This window comes from Phalacrocorax carbo, chromosome 10 (genome assembly GCF_963921805.1).
Source record: "Phalacrocorax carbo chromosome 10, bPhaCar2.1, whole genome shotgun sequence".
NCBI lineage: Eukaryota > Metazoa > Chordata > Aves > Suliformes > Phalacrocoracidae > Phalacrocorax > Phalacrocorax carbo.
In genome coordinates, this window is record NC_087522.1 from 19560441 (window position 1) to 19578085 (window position 17645).

At 38.2% G+C, this 17645-nt stretch overlaps 2 protein-coding genes across 5 annotated transcripts in view; one reads left to right on the top strand and one right to left on the bottom strand.

Moving 5' to 3' along the window:
- Positions 1-17645, bottom strand: part of LOC104053172 (major facilitator superfamily domain-containing protein 1) — a 284336-nt gene that overhangs the window by 213684 nt on the left and 53007 nt on the right. The window lies entirely within an intron of this gene.
- CRAMP1 (cramped chromatin regulator homolog 1) overlaps positions 1-17645 on the top strand; it is a 52244-nt gene that overhangs the window by 10894 nt on the left and 23705 nt on the right. For 3 of the 4 annotated variants that reach the window (XM_064462271.1, XM_064462270.1, XM_064462268.1), the window contains exons 3-8: positions 1335-1528; positions 3210-3363; positions 5533-5616; positions 8319-8367; positions 16140-16225; positions 16978-17101. In XM_064462271.1, the coding sequence (XP_064318341.1) occupies positions 1335-1528; positions 3210-3363; positions 5533-5616; positions 8319-8367; positions 16140-16225; positions 16978-17101 (691 nt within the window). The remainder of the gene's footprint in view (positions 1-1334; positions 1529-3209; positions 3364-5532; positions 5617-8318; positions 8368-16139; positions 16226-16977; positions 17102-17645) is intronic. The other variant, XM_064462269.1, reaches the window with a different exon arrangement.

Here is a 17645-nt window from a genome sequence, read left to right on the forward strand (position 1 = left end):
GTTTTGCCATACATGCTTCCCTGTGGTGACAGTAATTTTCTTGGAAAGGATCAAATAGTCATTCCTAGAAAGAAAAGAAACATTAACTTTCAAATGCTTACGATATGTTTGATGTTAAAAGATTTCTGTTTTATTAAGTACACGTCTGCATTGATAAGGCAGTCAGATCTTAAATAATACTACTTAGCAAAATTGAAGAGAATATATTTTGGAAATGTAAGTTACTGAGAATGGTTATGTTTTTGTGGAAAAAAAAATTAGTGTGCTTTTGGGGAGGTCTCCCTGGTTTCTGGATTAACATTCTGATAATCTGTTACAGAGTCAAGCCAAGCATGATGTTTGGTTTGATTTCTGTTGTGAATAAATCACAGGTTTAAGGTTAGTTGATAATGTTTTTGTTGATGAAAATGTCTTTGAACAACTAAGTTTCAGAGGCAATTTAAAAGAAATGAGAGGCTTTTCCATCTGAATTAAGTTGAGGGGATGGGATCTTACAGCATTGTATGTAGCTCTCACTTTCCTGCAGTTTCTCCATCCCATTTTCTTCCTGTCCCCTACTTGCATAAATGGCAAATTCTCTTAGTTCCATCAGGCTTTATTCTCATTTTAGTATTTCTGAACTTCGTTTTTTTTTTCTGATCCATGTTCTTTGGGGTGCCGATAACTGATAAAGGTACAATCAAGATTACGCTTCTGTGCCTTTTTCCAAAAGCCAGGATTTGGGGAAGGAGAAGGGGTTGGGACTTACCATCCTTGGGATACCTTCAATTGTCCCCGACGGGCTGTCGGAGACAGTGCTCTTTATACTGGGGATCAGGTTCTTGAGAATGCTGATCCCTTGTCATGTGATGAACTAAAGTAGATGTCTCTTAGTCCTTTCACTACCACAGTAATTTTGGAGGCAGTAGGATCAAGACCAAAGACAAGGATATGAAATTACATGTATTTTCTCACGGTCATTAATTTGTTTTTCTGGTCACATCGATGTTCTGCATTGCTCAGAAGTTCCCCTCAGCTGCAAGGGGCCAACTGCAGAGCACACCAGAGACCACGCTGTCTTTTAGAGGTTGCTTTGGCATATTCCTGCTTATCTATCCTATCTCTTGAAATAGAAAATTCAGCCTTTGAAACCTTCCCCTTGTTTTTTGCCCTTTCAGATTTTATTTCTTTAAAAAAATGTTATTTGCTTATTGTATTTCAGTGAAATATCTTGGGGAAAAAAACCTGATACAAATGGGAGTGGTGAAGAGGAAGAAATACTGAGTTCCTCACTTATCTCTATCAATGAGTCCTCCTGTTGGTTTAATACCCACTCTGGTCATGTTTTTTTGCAGCAGCAGATAATGGAGGAACTGCATCGGGTGGCACATCAGGAATTCCTCCCAGTAATCCTGCTGGGAATTCCAAGTCAGCGGCAAGGAACCTGGGCTCCTCAGCTGGAGAGAAGGAGGAAGGAAAGAAGGTCAGACGGCAGTGGGAGTCGTGGAGCACAGAGGACAAAAATACTTTCTTCGAGGGACTGTATGAGGTACGTTTAGAGGATAATGAAAAGCTTAGATGGCTTTGCTTAGTATCTGGATGCTCCTAAAGAAGGTTGATTCAATTCAGATTTGCAGGAGCAAAATGCATGCATACGCATATGCATTTGTTTGTCTATGCTTATATGTCTGTACAATTAGCTGTAAACCAGCTGTCAATCAAAGCCACATTTCAAAAGTGTCAAGGGGTTTTTCTTGTTTTGAAATACACAGGAAATATTTGGAGTTTTATTCAAGAATACTTAAATTATTTTTCAGTTGTGGTTCTGTTTCAAATGAGAAATAAATCAATAACATCCCCATCTTAACTTTCGGAAGCAACACAGTTATGGTGTAATACTAGCAAACATGAGACTATGTTCTATTCTAATGAGAATTCTAGGCACTGCATTTAGTCTTCGACCATGAAAAGGTTTGTATGAGGGCTGAGAGACAAAGAAGAGTTAGAGCAGCTTATCCTTTCTCTCATATGACTTATATGATGTATTCCTGGCGTCCTGCTCTTAGGATTATTTTAAGAGTACTTCTGTTATGAAAATACATACTAAAGGAGAAGACAAAAGAAATGGTGGTGGGTTTTCTTTGCGTGTGTGCATCTTCTTAAAAATACATTTTTTCCGTGGTAGGCATGATTCATGTGTATATATTTTGTGGGCAAACTGAAGACTTAAACACTGTTTTCTTTTATTAACTCCTCTGACTTGCAGTAATATTCCTGGGAATCATGTACTTTCTAAGTCCCTTTGTCACTCAAAGAAAACTTTTTTTTTGAATGCTGAGGGAAAAGTTTTAAAACTTGCTCTAAGATGGATTTGGGACTCAGTTCGTTTGGTCCCCCACTTCCATTCATTTTAGTCACTACATTTCAAAAGAGCTTTTTGCATTTTGTATTTAAATCAGTTCCAACCTTTTTTGAGTACTAAGAAATTTTGTTGTAGCAGGATTTCAGTGTTAATGTTTATAAAACTAAATTTTCCTCTTTTGAATGCCAAGGATTTTATAGGAATTGGCTAGGTTTAAAGAGACACTTAGGTATCTCATTTTTATTTTTACCCTGAGAATAAACTTCTGAATGACCTAAAGTGTAAAAATGTGCTTTCTGTAAGAAGTTTCTTATTTTAAAAAATATTTTTCTTCATCTGAAACTCAAATTTTGTGATCCTAATAACTAGAACATGAAATTTGCTGTAAATAAAAGTGAAGCTGTTAAATATAATAGGCTTTTCATTCACCCTAGTCAGAAATGGAGGAAGGAGGGAGAGAGGGGTAAATGCAGAGGAAAGCAAATAAAGCTTGAGTAAGAAAGTAAGTGAGAAAATTGGTATTTTCAGTTCTCATACATAGTACATTTATGATTAAAGTTTGGTTGGTTGGTTTTTTCTTTTTTTTTTTTTTTTCCCCAAAAGTTTGCTAGCAACTTAACAGTTTTTATTTTGAAACAGTTCAAGAAATTGGAAAATAATTTATTTGGCATCTATAATACATTTTATATAAAATAAAGGAAACCAATGTTATTCTTGTGCTGTTGAGTTCTGATACCCAAGAATTCTATGACTGTTGAAATCTGATTTCCCACTAAGAACCCCAAAGTCACTCATGTTGTTCAAGTTGTCTTATGACAAAATAGAGGTTTCATTTTGAGTATTTGGATTTGTTTTGTTTATTCTTCAGCATGGGAAGGACTTTGAAGCTATCCAGAACAACATTGCCCTGAAATACAAGAAAAAAGGCAAACCAGCAAGCATGGTGAAGAACAAGGAACAGGTCCGCCATTTCTACTACCGCACCTGGCACAAGATCTCAAAGTACATTGACTTTGATAATGGTTAGTATGCAATGAAATGGGCTTAGTGTAGAGCTCGCAGTCTTGTGAGGGTTGGAGTCCTGCCATTTCGTGCCATCATGGAGGCTAGGAATGGTGAAGATGAGAACAAATACTGGATAGGAGGTCTGTGAACATGTCTTATTTTTATTACCGTGGCCATACTGAGGTTCATGTTTTCTGAAAAATAATTCTCAAAACTGGTATTTGTATCACTGCTTCTATATCAATTCACCACGCCATAATAAATGCTGATACTACTACTAATACTGGGAAAAGTCAGGTTCAGGGAAATTTTTTGTTCTGAAGAGCACATCTTGGAGGATAGGTACCTAAATGTTAGTCAGGCATGACTTCATCAACCAAAATGACTCCAGCACTACTTGTACTTCTTAGAGGAAGGTAGAAATAAATAAATAGTCTCATTCAAGTGTAAACAGTGAAATATTGGCTCACACTATAAATAAGCCTGAAATTGTATTGTCGGTTCAGTCACTTAGGATTCCCAGTGCCATGATCCCCTCTTCCCATTCTTCTCCTTTCTTCCCCAGCTTGTTGAATGAAATGAAATTAATTAAATTGGGAAGTCATACGAACTACTAGTGGTGTTTTGTAACAATAATAGTAATATATGATCATTGATAAAAATCTATTATCAGATGCATACTACTCAGTAACAGGCAGTGACAATTCAAGTCAATTTGCCTAATCTGAACAGTAGATTAAAGAAATCTATTGGAGAGTGAACAGATTTTACTAAGACCCAAATCTTTTGACTCTTTTTAAGGTATGAAGAATGGCAGTTCTCCCCTTAGCTTGTTGATCAAGTAGGGGTCTCTAGGGCTTTCCTACCCTTCCAGTGTTATATGCTAAGTTGAATAAATCATGGCAGTTTCATGGTGGTTGAATTTTTTGGTCTTCTAACAACTCTCTTTAGCATCAGCAAAAGTTTAGATAGGAAGGTCATCTACATGATTTGTGGCCAGAGCCTCTCAAATTGAAAATAACTCATTAATGAGAAATAGATATAACTAGAAAAAAGCTGAAGGAAAGCAAAAATAGTGTACAATAGAGTCTCTTGTACAAAATTGTTTTGTCTGTTCCTGAGATTAGGTTATCTTAAGGGGGACTTCTGCATCTAAAACACCTGTTATAAGGTGTATTTTTGAGTTCCTTTTTCAAAACAAGACAGCATTTTAAAATGAAACAAGCTATTAGTATTTTATTTAAAAACAAATGTTACAGCAAACACAGTATAGAAGAACTTAAAAAAAACCCAAAAGGTGTCATGGAGCAACTTCATCTGTTTTCTGAATAACATAAAGTTCTGTATCTGTACCTGTAAGGTCTGAAATCTCATTGGCTGTAGGAATTGAAGACTTAGTGCAGTAGTTTGACATAGCTTTAGTATTGGTAGAAATATGCATGTCTGGATTTTGATATTAAATGAGCCCGCAAGTCAGAGAACTGAATTCTTGACGTATAGACAAGAATAAATATTTTCATGTGATTTGTAAATCACAAGACTCTCTTCCCGTGCTGTCATAGTTCTTGGGATCTATTAGCAATAATGATGCTATTACACATCATGTGTAATAACACACACGTTGTGTGTTGGTGAGAAAGGAGAAGAAAACCCTGTAAAGGTGAATAAAATGTGTGCAATTCTTCATATAAATATTTAGAATCTAAAATTTGCATTTAGTCTGTAAGGTGAATTCATGTGCACTGAAGACATTCTCTATCTTCTGGAAAATTCAGACCTACTTCTTAATTTTCGTATAAGAAAGAGTTCTGTATGCATTTTCTTGAGAGCATCTGGACATGCCCTTTAGAAATTGTAAACAAGTGATGTAGAGTTAGCTTTATTAGGAATTAGCTTTATTTTGCATATCAAACTGTTGCATATTTGTTTCAATTCTGTGGAAGCTGCTTTGTCTTTTCTGCAATCTAAAAACGAATAATTTCCCAGATATTTAAGTCACCAAAAGGAAATTGGTGAACTCATCTCATTATAGTGTTTCTTGAAACACAACTTAGCCTTACCTTTGGTGAGGTGTTTGTCTGTTAATTGAAAATACAAATAATCTCATTTTCAGTGTTGAAATGAGTATCTGCAATGTCTCTGTGTGTGAGAATCTACATCTCATTTACACTTTTTCTGCTTTTCAGTGTTTTCTCAAGGGCTGAAAAAATCCTCCCTGGAGCTTTATGGCTTAATCTGCTATGGGGAACTAAGGAAAAAGATTGGGGGATGTGAGTATGAATGACTTAAAATTATTTTTATATAGTAGAATCAGAAGTGTTTGCCCTTCAAGTAAGCGGTAGCTAGTACAGTTTCACGTTTGAGTTACTCAGAATTTGTGTTCACTGTATTCTATTGCAGTAATCTGTGGTATCATGTTTTCATTAGATGTATTTAAGAATAAAAATACCTCCTTAGTCTGTTGCGTTAGTCCCCCTTTTTTCCTTGACAGATTTCTTTAGCTTTTGCTATCTGTGGAATGCAGTGCATGTAATACCCATAGATGGCAGGTAAATGTATGTGATTATCTGTCTATTTTATTATTCTTGAAAACTAAGCAATGGAATGTGTAAACGATATAATTTGCACCAACAATTATTTCTGCCTATGCAATCAAAATTGGGGATGGTGCCTTTCTCTAAGTCAGTCCCTAAATCTTTACTTATTGAACCCTCAAGATGAAAAAGCATGACAAATCATAATCAGAAATAACAACTGTACTGGCTAACCAAGATACATTCTGACCTTGTCAATACCAGAGGCTGGTTTTGTCAATAAGGATGAGTGTAGATGGATGAGTATATGCCATACATACGCTCCCCCATTTTCTGGAAGTTGATTGGTTGCATTGGCAAGATATCTGAGCTTAGGCTTACTACCATGTTCGTAGAATCGTAGAATGGTTTAGGTTGGAAGGGACCTTTAAAAGCCATCTAGTCCAACTGCCCTGCAACAAGCAGGGACATCTTCAACTAGATCAGGTTGCTCAAAGCCCAGTCCAACCTGACCCTGAAAATGTCCAATGATGGGGCATCCACAACTTCTCTGAGCAACTTGTTCCAGTGTCTCACCACCCTCATCATAAAACTTTTCTTCCTTATATCTAGTCTGAATCTCCCCTCTTTTACTGTAAAACCATTCCCCGTGGCCTACTGCAACAGGCCCCATCTTTCTTATAACCCCTTTTAAGCACTGGAAGGCTGCCATAAGGTCTCCGCAGAGCCTTCTCTTCTCCAGGCTGATCATCGTCAACTCTCTCAGCCTTTCTTCATAGGAGACGTGTTCCATCCCTCTTATCATCTTTGTGTCCCTCCTCTTGACCCGCTCCAACAGGTCCATGTCTTTCTTGTGTTGGGGACCCCAGAGCTGGATGCAGCACTGCAGATGGGGTCTCACCAGAGCAGAGTAGAGGGGCAGAATCCCCTCCCTTGACCTGGCCGCACTGCTTTTGATGCAGCCCAGGATATGATTCAGGTGGTCTTTATGGCCTTCAGACTAGTGAGAGCTCTAACTGGAGAATGGGCAGAGGAACATGCACAGTATGTGCTAGTCTGTGCACGTATACCTTCTTATCTGTGGATTTTTGTCATTTGTCCTCAAGCTTTTTGTAGAGTCAATGTTATATCATAGTGTGTTTTCTACAAATTTTGTTTAATTTGTGAGGCATGGAAAATCCTCAAAATACTTTGTAGAGTCATACTAGTTACAAAGTGCAAAAGACAGGAAAGATTTAATGAGTGGACATGTACAATTCCTAATGAATTGTAGTATTTTGGCAGATGTTTGTTTTCTTTTTTACTATATTATTTCCTCACCTGGGTTTTTTATTGTAATGTGTCATGAACGAGACTGTTGTGAATGTACATATTGACTCTCTTCTGTTTCTTCGAAGATCTCCATTGTTTTAATTCATCTTGGAGAAGCAATTTTGAACTGTTTCATGACAAGGTGCAGAGGCAAGACAGACTGCGTTGTTAGTAATCAGTATTAGTGTTTCTACCCTATATCCACGTCTTGTCTTAAAAGCATCAACAGACCCTCCTTGCTATGACTGGGATAAGGTTTCACTCAGTCACCATGGCAATGCATGCATACTCTGTGCTTCTGCCTTTTTATAACTTTGGTACTTGCTTACATATTTTACCTACTGTTACTTGGAAAATTCTAGTCTCCAAGACCAAACAGGCTTAAGCTGCAAGCCTCTCCACCCAGTTTATGAGAGGTCTGCTCTGCAGCTGGTGAAAGTAGGGGTTTTTTTTGCTTTTTTAATTATTATTTTTCTTCTTCCTGCCCCGTGGTATTCCCCCAATCCCAATATTCCCAGAAACTGGGATGCCTTACGTAGAGCTGTTGAGACGTGAAAGTATGTCAGGAACACTTTCAATGTTGCCAGAGGGAGGTTAATTGTTCAGTAAATAGACCTGGGCCTAACTGTCATAAGGAATATAAATCAAGTTACCATGATGTCCATTTAAAAATGTGCTCTATAATGCATAGAAATAAAATGTGGGTTACGTGTGCATTTCATTATTTTTATTTACTTTTTTTATTGCATTCAGCGCTGTGAAGGCTTGATGCTCTTTCATTACGCCGTGCTGCCTTAGCAACGGAGATTGAGCAGGAAGATGAGGAAGCTTTTCTTTTTAATACCGCAGTTTCAGACTAACACCCAGCAACCCAAGGTGACAGTAGCACCTAAACTAGGGTCATTTAATCCATGAGTAAAATGTAATTTTCATGGCAGGATCATGAAAAGCTTGCACACTATGAAAATAGAAACTTTTCAGAAAGGGTATATTATAACACATTTATGCACGTTAATCCTGTGTGAGAATAAAAGGTAATAGCTTTGAGAACCGAGCAGATACGAAAAAAGGTCAAGACTATGCCAATTTAAATCCTAATTCACTGTGTTATTCTATTTCATGTAAAGGTATGGATGACAAGAATGCAGCTAAACTCAATGAACTCATTCAAGCCGGGTAAGTAAGAGCTTATTCCTGAAACTCTTAAAACTGCGCTTGTTCAGCAGCTTGATTGTTGAATTTGTTATCCAGAGTCTTAGGGGGCATCTCTTACTTTCTTAGGGCTGCAGTTTGACATTTTCCATTCTTAGTTTGTTCTGTATGGTTTTTTTTTTCTCCCCGTTCCGTGAAGCCATTAATTGCTATTAGTAAGAAATGATGGGTGAAGTTTAAGAAGGTAGTGAAATGAGAATTCCTTAGAGAAGTTACAGCATTATAACTATGATAATTGACTGTAGGGAATACAGTTCATCTCTAAACAGTTCTGTCAACAGTGCTCATGTGTCCTGACTTTCAGATGTGAAACCACACTTAGAGTACACCGTAGGCCTCAGCCCTCCTCCCTCAGTCACTTCTGCATCTGCTTGACTTTAAGAATGAGTATCCTCTTTAACTTCAAGAATGAATTATGCGTTTTGGGGGTTCGGTCTTGGCAATTTCAAAGGGTGTTATTTTAAGGAGCATGATCATTAAGCAGGCATTGGCTTATCCTATGTCTTTAAATAGGCTTTTCACGCCTTTAAGAGAGATTTGAAAACAGTATTATTTTTGTGTCTGTCACAGATCCCTCTTTACTTCTGGCATTTTTGCTTTTAGGGTGCTTCATTGTAACAGACAAATAATTGATGAAGTAGCAGTTACTGTAAACAGGAGAAGAGTTTACACACTCAGCAGCTGCTGAGTTTGCATCTTTACCATACATAAAATGGATACTTATTGTGCCTTTCTATTGTTCACAGAGTTTCCAAATGAGTTCCTTACAGTTTATTAACCTTTCATCTCCTGGGACATGAACTTTGTACAGTATGCTGTTGTGTTGCAGGTCTTGAATATGATTATTTATGAAGTTACTTGTTCATTCTTTTGTTAACTGCTAAGTTTGAAATTAGAAAAGAAATTGCCATTTGGTTTGTATTTTGTACAATTAAGAAAATCAGGAGTCTCTGCATTTGAAAATATTAATGCTAGTCTTCCTCCCAAAAACTGAAGTGTACCTAATATTAACATTCTTAGGCAGTTCAGAAATAGTTGCTTTTGCATAGGCTTTTTTTGTCTACCAGATAGAGGACACATCTTTGCTTCTCTTTTTCACCTGCATCTCTTACTCTACTTGGTGGGTAAACCTCGTCAGTCGAGAAGAGGCAAACTGCACAGACGAACAATGTTGACATTTTCGTCTTCATTACCACGTGGATGTCTACACCATCTGAATTAATTCCCTGCATGTGGAGAGCAGCCTCGTATCACAGAAGCAAATACATTGCGCATATCCCATTAAATTAAAACTTCCTTCTTGCTCAGTGATGTTAAAATTCTGTGATCCCCCTCAATTTTTAAGCAGTTCTTTTTTTTCGGTTCCTAATGTGTTTCTCTCAAGTATGATGCTCCTCCTTTTCCTCCGAGTGCAATGTGCTTTATAAGGTTTGTCACTGCATTGAAAATCTGGAGTGAAAGTGAATCCAAAGTGATTAAAAGTAGGGAATGTGAACGTGCATTATTCTGATGTTTACCTAGTTCAGGAGAGGATCATTAGCCTCATTTAATTGTCAAGAGAGGCTAAGATTGTGAGGAGCTACCTGGCAGTTCATTTGCAGGGCAACTCTAGACCCTGGAGTTGTACATTCTAATTCAGTGCTTATTTTGCCTCTCTTACATGTCATCTCTGGCTTTATGCAATAGTTAACACGGTGTGTGGGAAACCAAATGACCCTGTGAGGTGCTCTTAAGAAAACCATATTTTAAATCTTCCTAGTTGAGTTTATAACCCAGGTCACAGATACTAGTGCCTGAACACTTACTCAGCTGGCTATTCCAAGTAATGGCAAAATCTTTGTGTGAAATGTCCCTGTTTGGTCATTGAAGTTAGGCCATTCACTACTATACGTTTGTGCACTTGTCTTCAGAATTTCAGTAACATGTAAAATCAGGCTAGACCATAGCCTTTGGTACAGTTGTAGTTGAATGAATTGGGGATCTTCTAGAAAATAGACCAAAGTTTAGACGTTTATAAATGCAAGGGGAAGGTAAGAATTGTTCTGTCAGCTTTTGTAACTGGTCTGAGTAGTTCAGCATACTCATGTCAACGCTGGCCCATGTGAGCTGCTTAAAGTTTTCAGAAGCACTAAGCAGGACAATTGTGAAACAAAGCTCCCTTAGAAATTACAGGAAATCTGAATCACTTTCTGTCCAGACCTTTGTTGCTAGTTCTTTATTACAGCAACGATATGTCACTGGATTGTGTGGTTAGGGTATATAACAACAAACAAAGTTTTATGACAGTATATCAGAACTGCTCAGAAACCCATTTAAATAAGCTTAAACCAAGTTTTTTTTGTTTTGTTTCACTTCTAGGAGTGAAACATTTTCATTTAACTTAGGTTTTGCAACAATCTTTACGTTTAATAAAAAACTACATTTGAGGAAATTAAATTTTTTTGATACCTTTGTAAATCTGTAGGATTTGTGGATGAGTTAAAAAAAAAAACCAAAGCACAACAAACACATAATTAAAGAAATACTGTAAATAAGCAACAGTTAAAGCACAGTACTACTCAGTGTCTGTTAGCATATGTGGTTTTGCCCCTCAACCTGAGAGGCTCTTAATATCACAAATAAGACAGACCGTTAAAGGCAGGAACTTCTAACATGTATTGATTGATCTGCCTGGTTCAGTTCCTGGGTGTGCTTTGTGTGGAGTGGGTGCAATCCTTCATTTCTCCTTGTAAAAGCTATTTGGCATGCTGGAGGGGAATTTTAACTCCCTAAAAATCTTGATAATAAAATAGCGGTTCATCCTGAAAAAAAATCATACACAAAACCAGTCTTTCTAAGTAGACAGAATATGCTCTTGGTGTCAAGTTATACTAGTAGTTCTTAATGCATATTCGGTAGAATAACTTTTTTTAAGATTTACCATTTTCTGCATTTGCAAACATCCAGGATCTAGGTAAGAGAAAAGGAGGAAATAAGTGTTTTTAAGCTAAGAGTATTTGTTGCCAGCGGTCTCCTTTTTACTGTGCTTTTCTTTTACATTAGTAGAACTATTCCTTTTTCAGCCTGCCAGCCATGGATTTGAATTCGGAAACTACAGTCTCTAAATATTTCTAATTTTATATTAGTTTAAAGGATAACTTAGACTCTCCCTAGATTGTTTGAAGCCCATCATACTTTATGGAAAAGGAAATTAGGGGATTACTCCTGACTCTCCAAGCAGAACACCTGAATCTAGAGAGCTGGGATGCTATTTCTGAAGTGTATTTTAGGGAACAGTGAAATAAAAGTATTGATTGCTGTAGATTTGGAAGAGTGCTGCAGTACCAGGGAGAAAGCTTCCATGTGAAGTTTTTAACATTGTTTTGTCAGATTCATGTGTGCTCTGTGTTTCTTCATCTACTGAACAGTGTACTTCGCTAACTTCCAGACTGTGCCATTCTCACTCAGTACTTGGGGTATACAGTAGTTCCTGCTCCTCTTTCAAGGCTATCAGCAGTTCTGCATTTGTTTTCTTTCCTCCAATATGATTTTCTCCTAGATTATTACTTTTAAATATTTTCTCCTTAATATGTTTTTCACACTTCTTTTCTGGCTTTTATCCTAGGTTTTGTTGGTTGGGTTTTTTTTTTTTCCCCTCTCTGCCTTTTAAGCACAGATACAAATGCAGGCAGGAGCTTATGATGCTGATCCATTTTTCATTTGTGACCTGATCTGTGGTGGTAACAGATAGTGAGTATCTGCAACCCAAGGTGCAGCCAAGCAGGTGGTAGACAAATTGATCAGGAACAACTTCCAGGAAGCCTGACTCAATAAATGCTTTATTACCATCTAGTTCGTCTGTTTAAGAGAAATATGAAAAATTAATAGCAGCGCTTTTTTTATTATTATTTTTTATGAAATTAGCTCAGCTTTTCTAGGTGGATCAAATCATCTTTTGAGCATTCAGGCCCTTCTTTCAGTCACTGTCAAGTGATGTGATGGAACTATTTCCACAAAGCTTGTCTGGTTTATACAGTCATATCTGTATATATCTATATATATCTGTATATACCTAAGAAGAAATAATGTTTCTCTCCACAAACCGTTTCTCACTTATACCCTTACACTGTCAAAGTTACAATAATAATAATAATTATTAAAAAATGTTGTTTCTCACTCTTCACTTGCATGCAGCTAATTCAGGGGCATATTTGATACAAAGGTGTTCCATTAGCTTAAATCGAGATGCAGGAGAGTCTCAGCTTACAGAAGTAGTCAAAAGAATTTCCTGTCTTGAAATAGCGTAAATTTGCAATTTAGCAACCTGTTTTAAGGTGCATTGCATTATGGGATTTACTTTCACTGGCTTTAGAGGAATTTGTATGAGGCTATTTATTGAACATATACAAACTTACACATGTTCCTTTTCTGGGTTAAGTGTAGGTGGCCCATCCGCCTTGGTAAAGACTGGTGATAATTGTCTTTGGCAGGAAAGGTGACACATCACGTTACTGAGCCCCAATTCGTCCCTACATACTGTCACCCTCGGCTTTTCCAGGAGGGTCCAGCTCCTCCCTTAGATACGCAGAAGAGAAAGGTCAATTGATTTACAAATCATTAAAAAAACGCATTTACAATGCATCAAAACGTTATGATCTTACAGTGGTTCTTACTTGTCTAACAAACGTATGCATAATGTCCACTGAAGAAGAGAGTGCTCAATTTGATAAATGGACTCTCGGCGGGAAAAGCTAGCTAATCAAATTCTTTCAGCAATTTGTAGTTGGCTTGAAACCATTTTCCATGTGCACCTGATGGAAATCCCATAAATTTAATTATACTAGCGTTAGTCAGTTCCTTCACTTGATCTTTTAGGTGTTGGTATATTTTAATTATGAAACTGTTTTCCGCTAGTATAGGAGGGAACACCTAGGCATGTCTTCACTAAGCAAGGAAATCATTACAGCAGTTCTGATTGCTCTAATTAACTCCTTGCAAGAACAAGACAATAATTTTGGCATGTTTGCGCAGCAGCATTGTTTTCCGGACAACTGTTCTATCAAATGCTAGACTTTGCGTTTTATAGCAGTTGGGTGCATTCTATCATCCCAGCATGAGCTCTATAAAATTAGTTACTGTGATGAGCAGCATTAATGGTAATAGAGTAAATTTAGCTTTCATTGAATCCCTGTAGTTAAAGGCAAAGGGTATTTGTTGTGAATCGTGGGGATGTGTTACTTTAGCACAAAACTATGTAACAGGAAGAGATTTCTAGGAGCTATAGTAAAAGTTGAAGACATTTAGTCCTCAACTGTTTTTTCAGTTACTGTTCTTGGAAAAAATAATAATAAGCACTGGGCAAATAAGTGTACCTAGAGTTCTTATTTACTGCAAATTCTCTAGGTTCTGCCAAATCCTTCAGGTTTTGTACCAGGCACTTTTATGCCACGCTGCTGCTTCTGACTGCTGGCTGAGAGCAAAGTTTGGGCTCACGAAGAAGAGCAGAGATCTTCTACCTAAAGATTCAGACCCAAGGGGGAAGTTGTCCAAGCACTGACCAGCTGAATTTGAGACCAGCAGAATTTGTAGTTGTTTTCTGTCTTTATACACTGCAGTCCCCATTAACTTGACGTTAACTCAAGTTTGGGTTGATTCATACTGATCTTGTCCTCACTTGTATTGAAACCTGGTTTATTTACACATTAAAAAAATGAGGGTGCTAGCTGCATGTGATTAAACTTATTTTCAGAAGATTTATTTTCTAAAAAATGCTTATTTTCTGATAAAATCATATCTACACTTCAGTATTGTGTTGGTTTTGGCTGAGAAGGGGTTAATTCTCTTCACTGTGGTGCCTGTGGTGGTCGGGGACCTCTCCAGCTTCCCGCGCTCTGCAGTGTCGGTGGGAGGCGCAGGGCCATGGTGGGGGCGGCTGACCCCGACTGGCCAATGGCAGGTTCATTCCATACCATGTGACACTGTGACCAGTATATTAAGGGGGCAGTTGCGGCTCAGGGAGGTGGGCGGTGAGCGGCTGCGTTGTGTGTGGTTTGTTTCGGTGGTTCATCATTTGATCACGACCCCGCAGTGTCGTGCCTCTTGTTTTCCTTTCCATTGCATTTTTGTTGTTGTTTTTTTTTTATTTATTTTAATGATTAAACTGTTCTTATCTCAACCCACGAGCGTTACCCTTCTGATTCTCTCCCCCATCGCACCAGTGGGGGAGTGAGCGAGCGACTGTGTGGGGCTGAGTTGCTGGCTAAACCACGACAACTATAATGACAAGAGAATATTGAGCCTCATGAATTAAGATTGTCTATTGCAATGACCAGGGGGAAGTTTTACCTTTCATCGTTAACCTTATGTCATTGACTAGATATCCACAAGTGTTACCATGTCTTCCTCTAAGAGTCTTTCCACTGGCAGAGATTGACTGCTGTACTTGGTGGGACCCACTCTCTTCAAACAGTTCAAGTTTCCAACAACTCAAGTTTGGGTTAAGTTAAAAGAGGAGAGGTAATGACAATGCTTATTTTACAGCAGCTGTAGTGTTGCCTGCTGTTGTAGATGTGGAAATAGGAAGCACTATTTACAACCAGGCAAGTAGCTCTTGGGTCTTTTTATTTTTCCTTAAGTAGCACTATTGCTAGTTTCTCCTCAGCACTTCAGAGCCTCCTTCTCTTTCCATTAGTTGAGCCATCACTATTTCTGTGTCAGAGCTCATTAGAAAGAGGGCTAACATATTCCCTCTAGCTTCTGGTAGCTCAGTGCAGATTGAGGAAATATGCCCTTTCAGACCTGGGATATTCTGAATCTGTAGAAGTTCACAGCTTAGTAACTGAAACTAAGCTCATCTCATCAACTCCATCTTCTCAGGTCTGGCTTCACTTCTGCTGCTCTTTTGTGAATTTTCCTTTCAGCAGTATAGGCAAGTGCTCTTTCTGCCTGATGTTGTCTTCCTTACAGCATAAGAAAAAATAAGGTCTTGCTGTAGGAATATTCTCTGTAACTTCTTTCATTTTACGTGCAAGGACTTGTGTTCAATCCTGCAGCTTCTATGCTAGGTAATCCTTATTGCTTAAAGTATTAGGTAGTAAATACTGCCATCAGTAACTTTGTTAGTCTCAAGGCCTGCCCTTTAAGTCTCTAAAGAGAAAACAGGGCTGACTGAATAAGTCAAATAGTTCCAGTGTGAAGACAGAAATGGCCACTTGCTTTGAAGGGTCTTTATAGCTGTTAGTGTGGTATTGAAGCTAAAAGCCAAGGAAATCATACTGTAAGAGTTACTTTGTTCAGATTTCTGTGCAAGCTGTTAGACCTCATTTCTGCAACAGGTGTGGTCTTGATATTCCACAATGGAAGACTTAAAAAACTTCAGACTTTCTTCCCATAATTAAGAGTTTGGAGTATAAAGAGGAGACTAAAGCAAAACTACTTGTCTTTTATGAAGAAGCTGTCTCTGAGGGTACTCTTCAACCAAAGTAACATAATTCTGGTCCACTTACAAAACAGCAGTCCCTCTCTAAGTGGACAGCCCGGTGTTTCATGAAAGTCTGGAAGAGGAGGGTCATAAGGCTAGTATTTCTATAATGAAAAGTGATAGAAAAGATTGAATGCTGTTGTGAATGTGCACTCCAAACCTTTACATTTCTTTATTCTTCTATAGCCATGATTGTCTTGAACACTGTCCTAATATGTACATGTTCACAAATTTCTGCTGATTGTGCCTGTAAACACTTCTCTTTCAATGTATTCAGGGCTACGACTGTTCGTTACAAAGGCAGAAACCTTCGTATCAAAGCTCCAATGTGCAGGGCTTTGAAGAAACTCTGTGATCCAGATGGTAAGTAAGAGGTGCTGGAACGTGAAAGGTTTTTAACATATGGTCAGAAGAATATGAGAGAGAGTAGGCCTGCTTTGATGTGTACATCGCTGGCAGGGGAATTTTTCCCATTTCACGTTTCTGTTGGGCACAGATATGTCCCTATTGTCTTGCTTATCCTGTTTGCTTGTATAATCCCAATAACTTTAGGACCCACTCACCTCTCTAAGTCTTGGAGTATGTCACTAGCTAAATTGAAGAGGAAATAGCTACACCAGGCAAGATCGCTACTGCTTTACCAGTTGTGCTTTCACTATATGCAAAGTTTAGTCCCTGTGCCAGTGAATAAGCAGTAGTACGTTGTTTAGCATTGAGCATTTTAGACTTTTACTTAGTCCAGTTCAGCTATATGTGTGTTTTAAAATTTTTTTTTAATGGCTTCCACCCACCCATCCCCGATAAGTAGAATCAGTGCAATTTAAAGGTCTGAAACACTGTAGTTCAAAGTTCCCAGCCAGCTGATTTTGACACTGCTTGCTCAGCTGGAAGCTCCAGTATCACTGCAGTGTCCAAGGGGAAAAAAAACATATTGGAACAGGAGATGATCTAACAAAGCAGGCTCCACTGCTGAAGCTGAGCTACCTATATAGTCTGTAGGTGATGCTGATGTCTGTGATGCTTTTTTTTTTTTTTTTTCATGTAACTGAGCATATAGTGTTCTGACTGAATTGCCTTTGCTTTGACTGATGTCCTTTGTACTTCATCTCATTCAGGCGTTAGTGATGAAGAGGACCAGAAGCCAGTACGTCTTCCTCTCAAGGTCCCTGTGGAGTTGCAGCCACGAAATAATCATGCATGGGCTCGAGTACAGAGTCTTGCTCAGAATCCACGGCTTAGGTAATGAAGAACTGATTGTGGTGCTCAGAATAGAATAGGGAGATACATAAGCAGTATTCTAGAATCTTCCTCTCTCTTCAGGGTTCTCTTTGCCACTGGGCAAAGCTCATCTTTATTAATGCAGTTTGCTTAAATGTACTTTTTCTGAAGGCTATTGCTGTAAACATGAGTTACCAGACTTGAAAATTAGATTACCATTGTTCTTTTGAGTAATGATAGGAACTACTAGGGTTGGAGATGACTATACTTTTGTGCTGTTTACACCCAGTTGTGAGAGCAGAGTGCAAGTAAAATGGAGATATGCAGCACTAGTTCTTCTAAAATTTGTATGGAATATACCATGAGACAGAGGCACGGTGGGGGGGAAGTGGTCAGAGGTGCCTGCACCAAGACTGTGAACACATCAACTGCAATACAGTGGTACTAGCAGACAGCAGGGTAGTTGTAGCTTAATCTTCTCCCTGCAAAATATAGTTGCTGATGTTTCAGTGTCATCAGTGGCTGTTCATCCTAGCACTTACATCTAGTCCAAAACTCAGGGCGG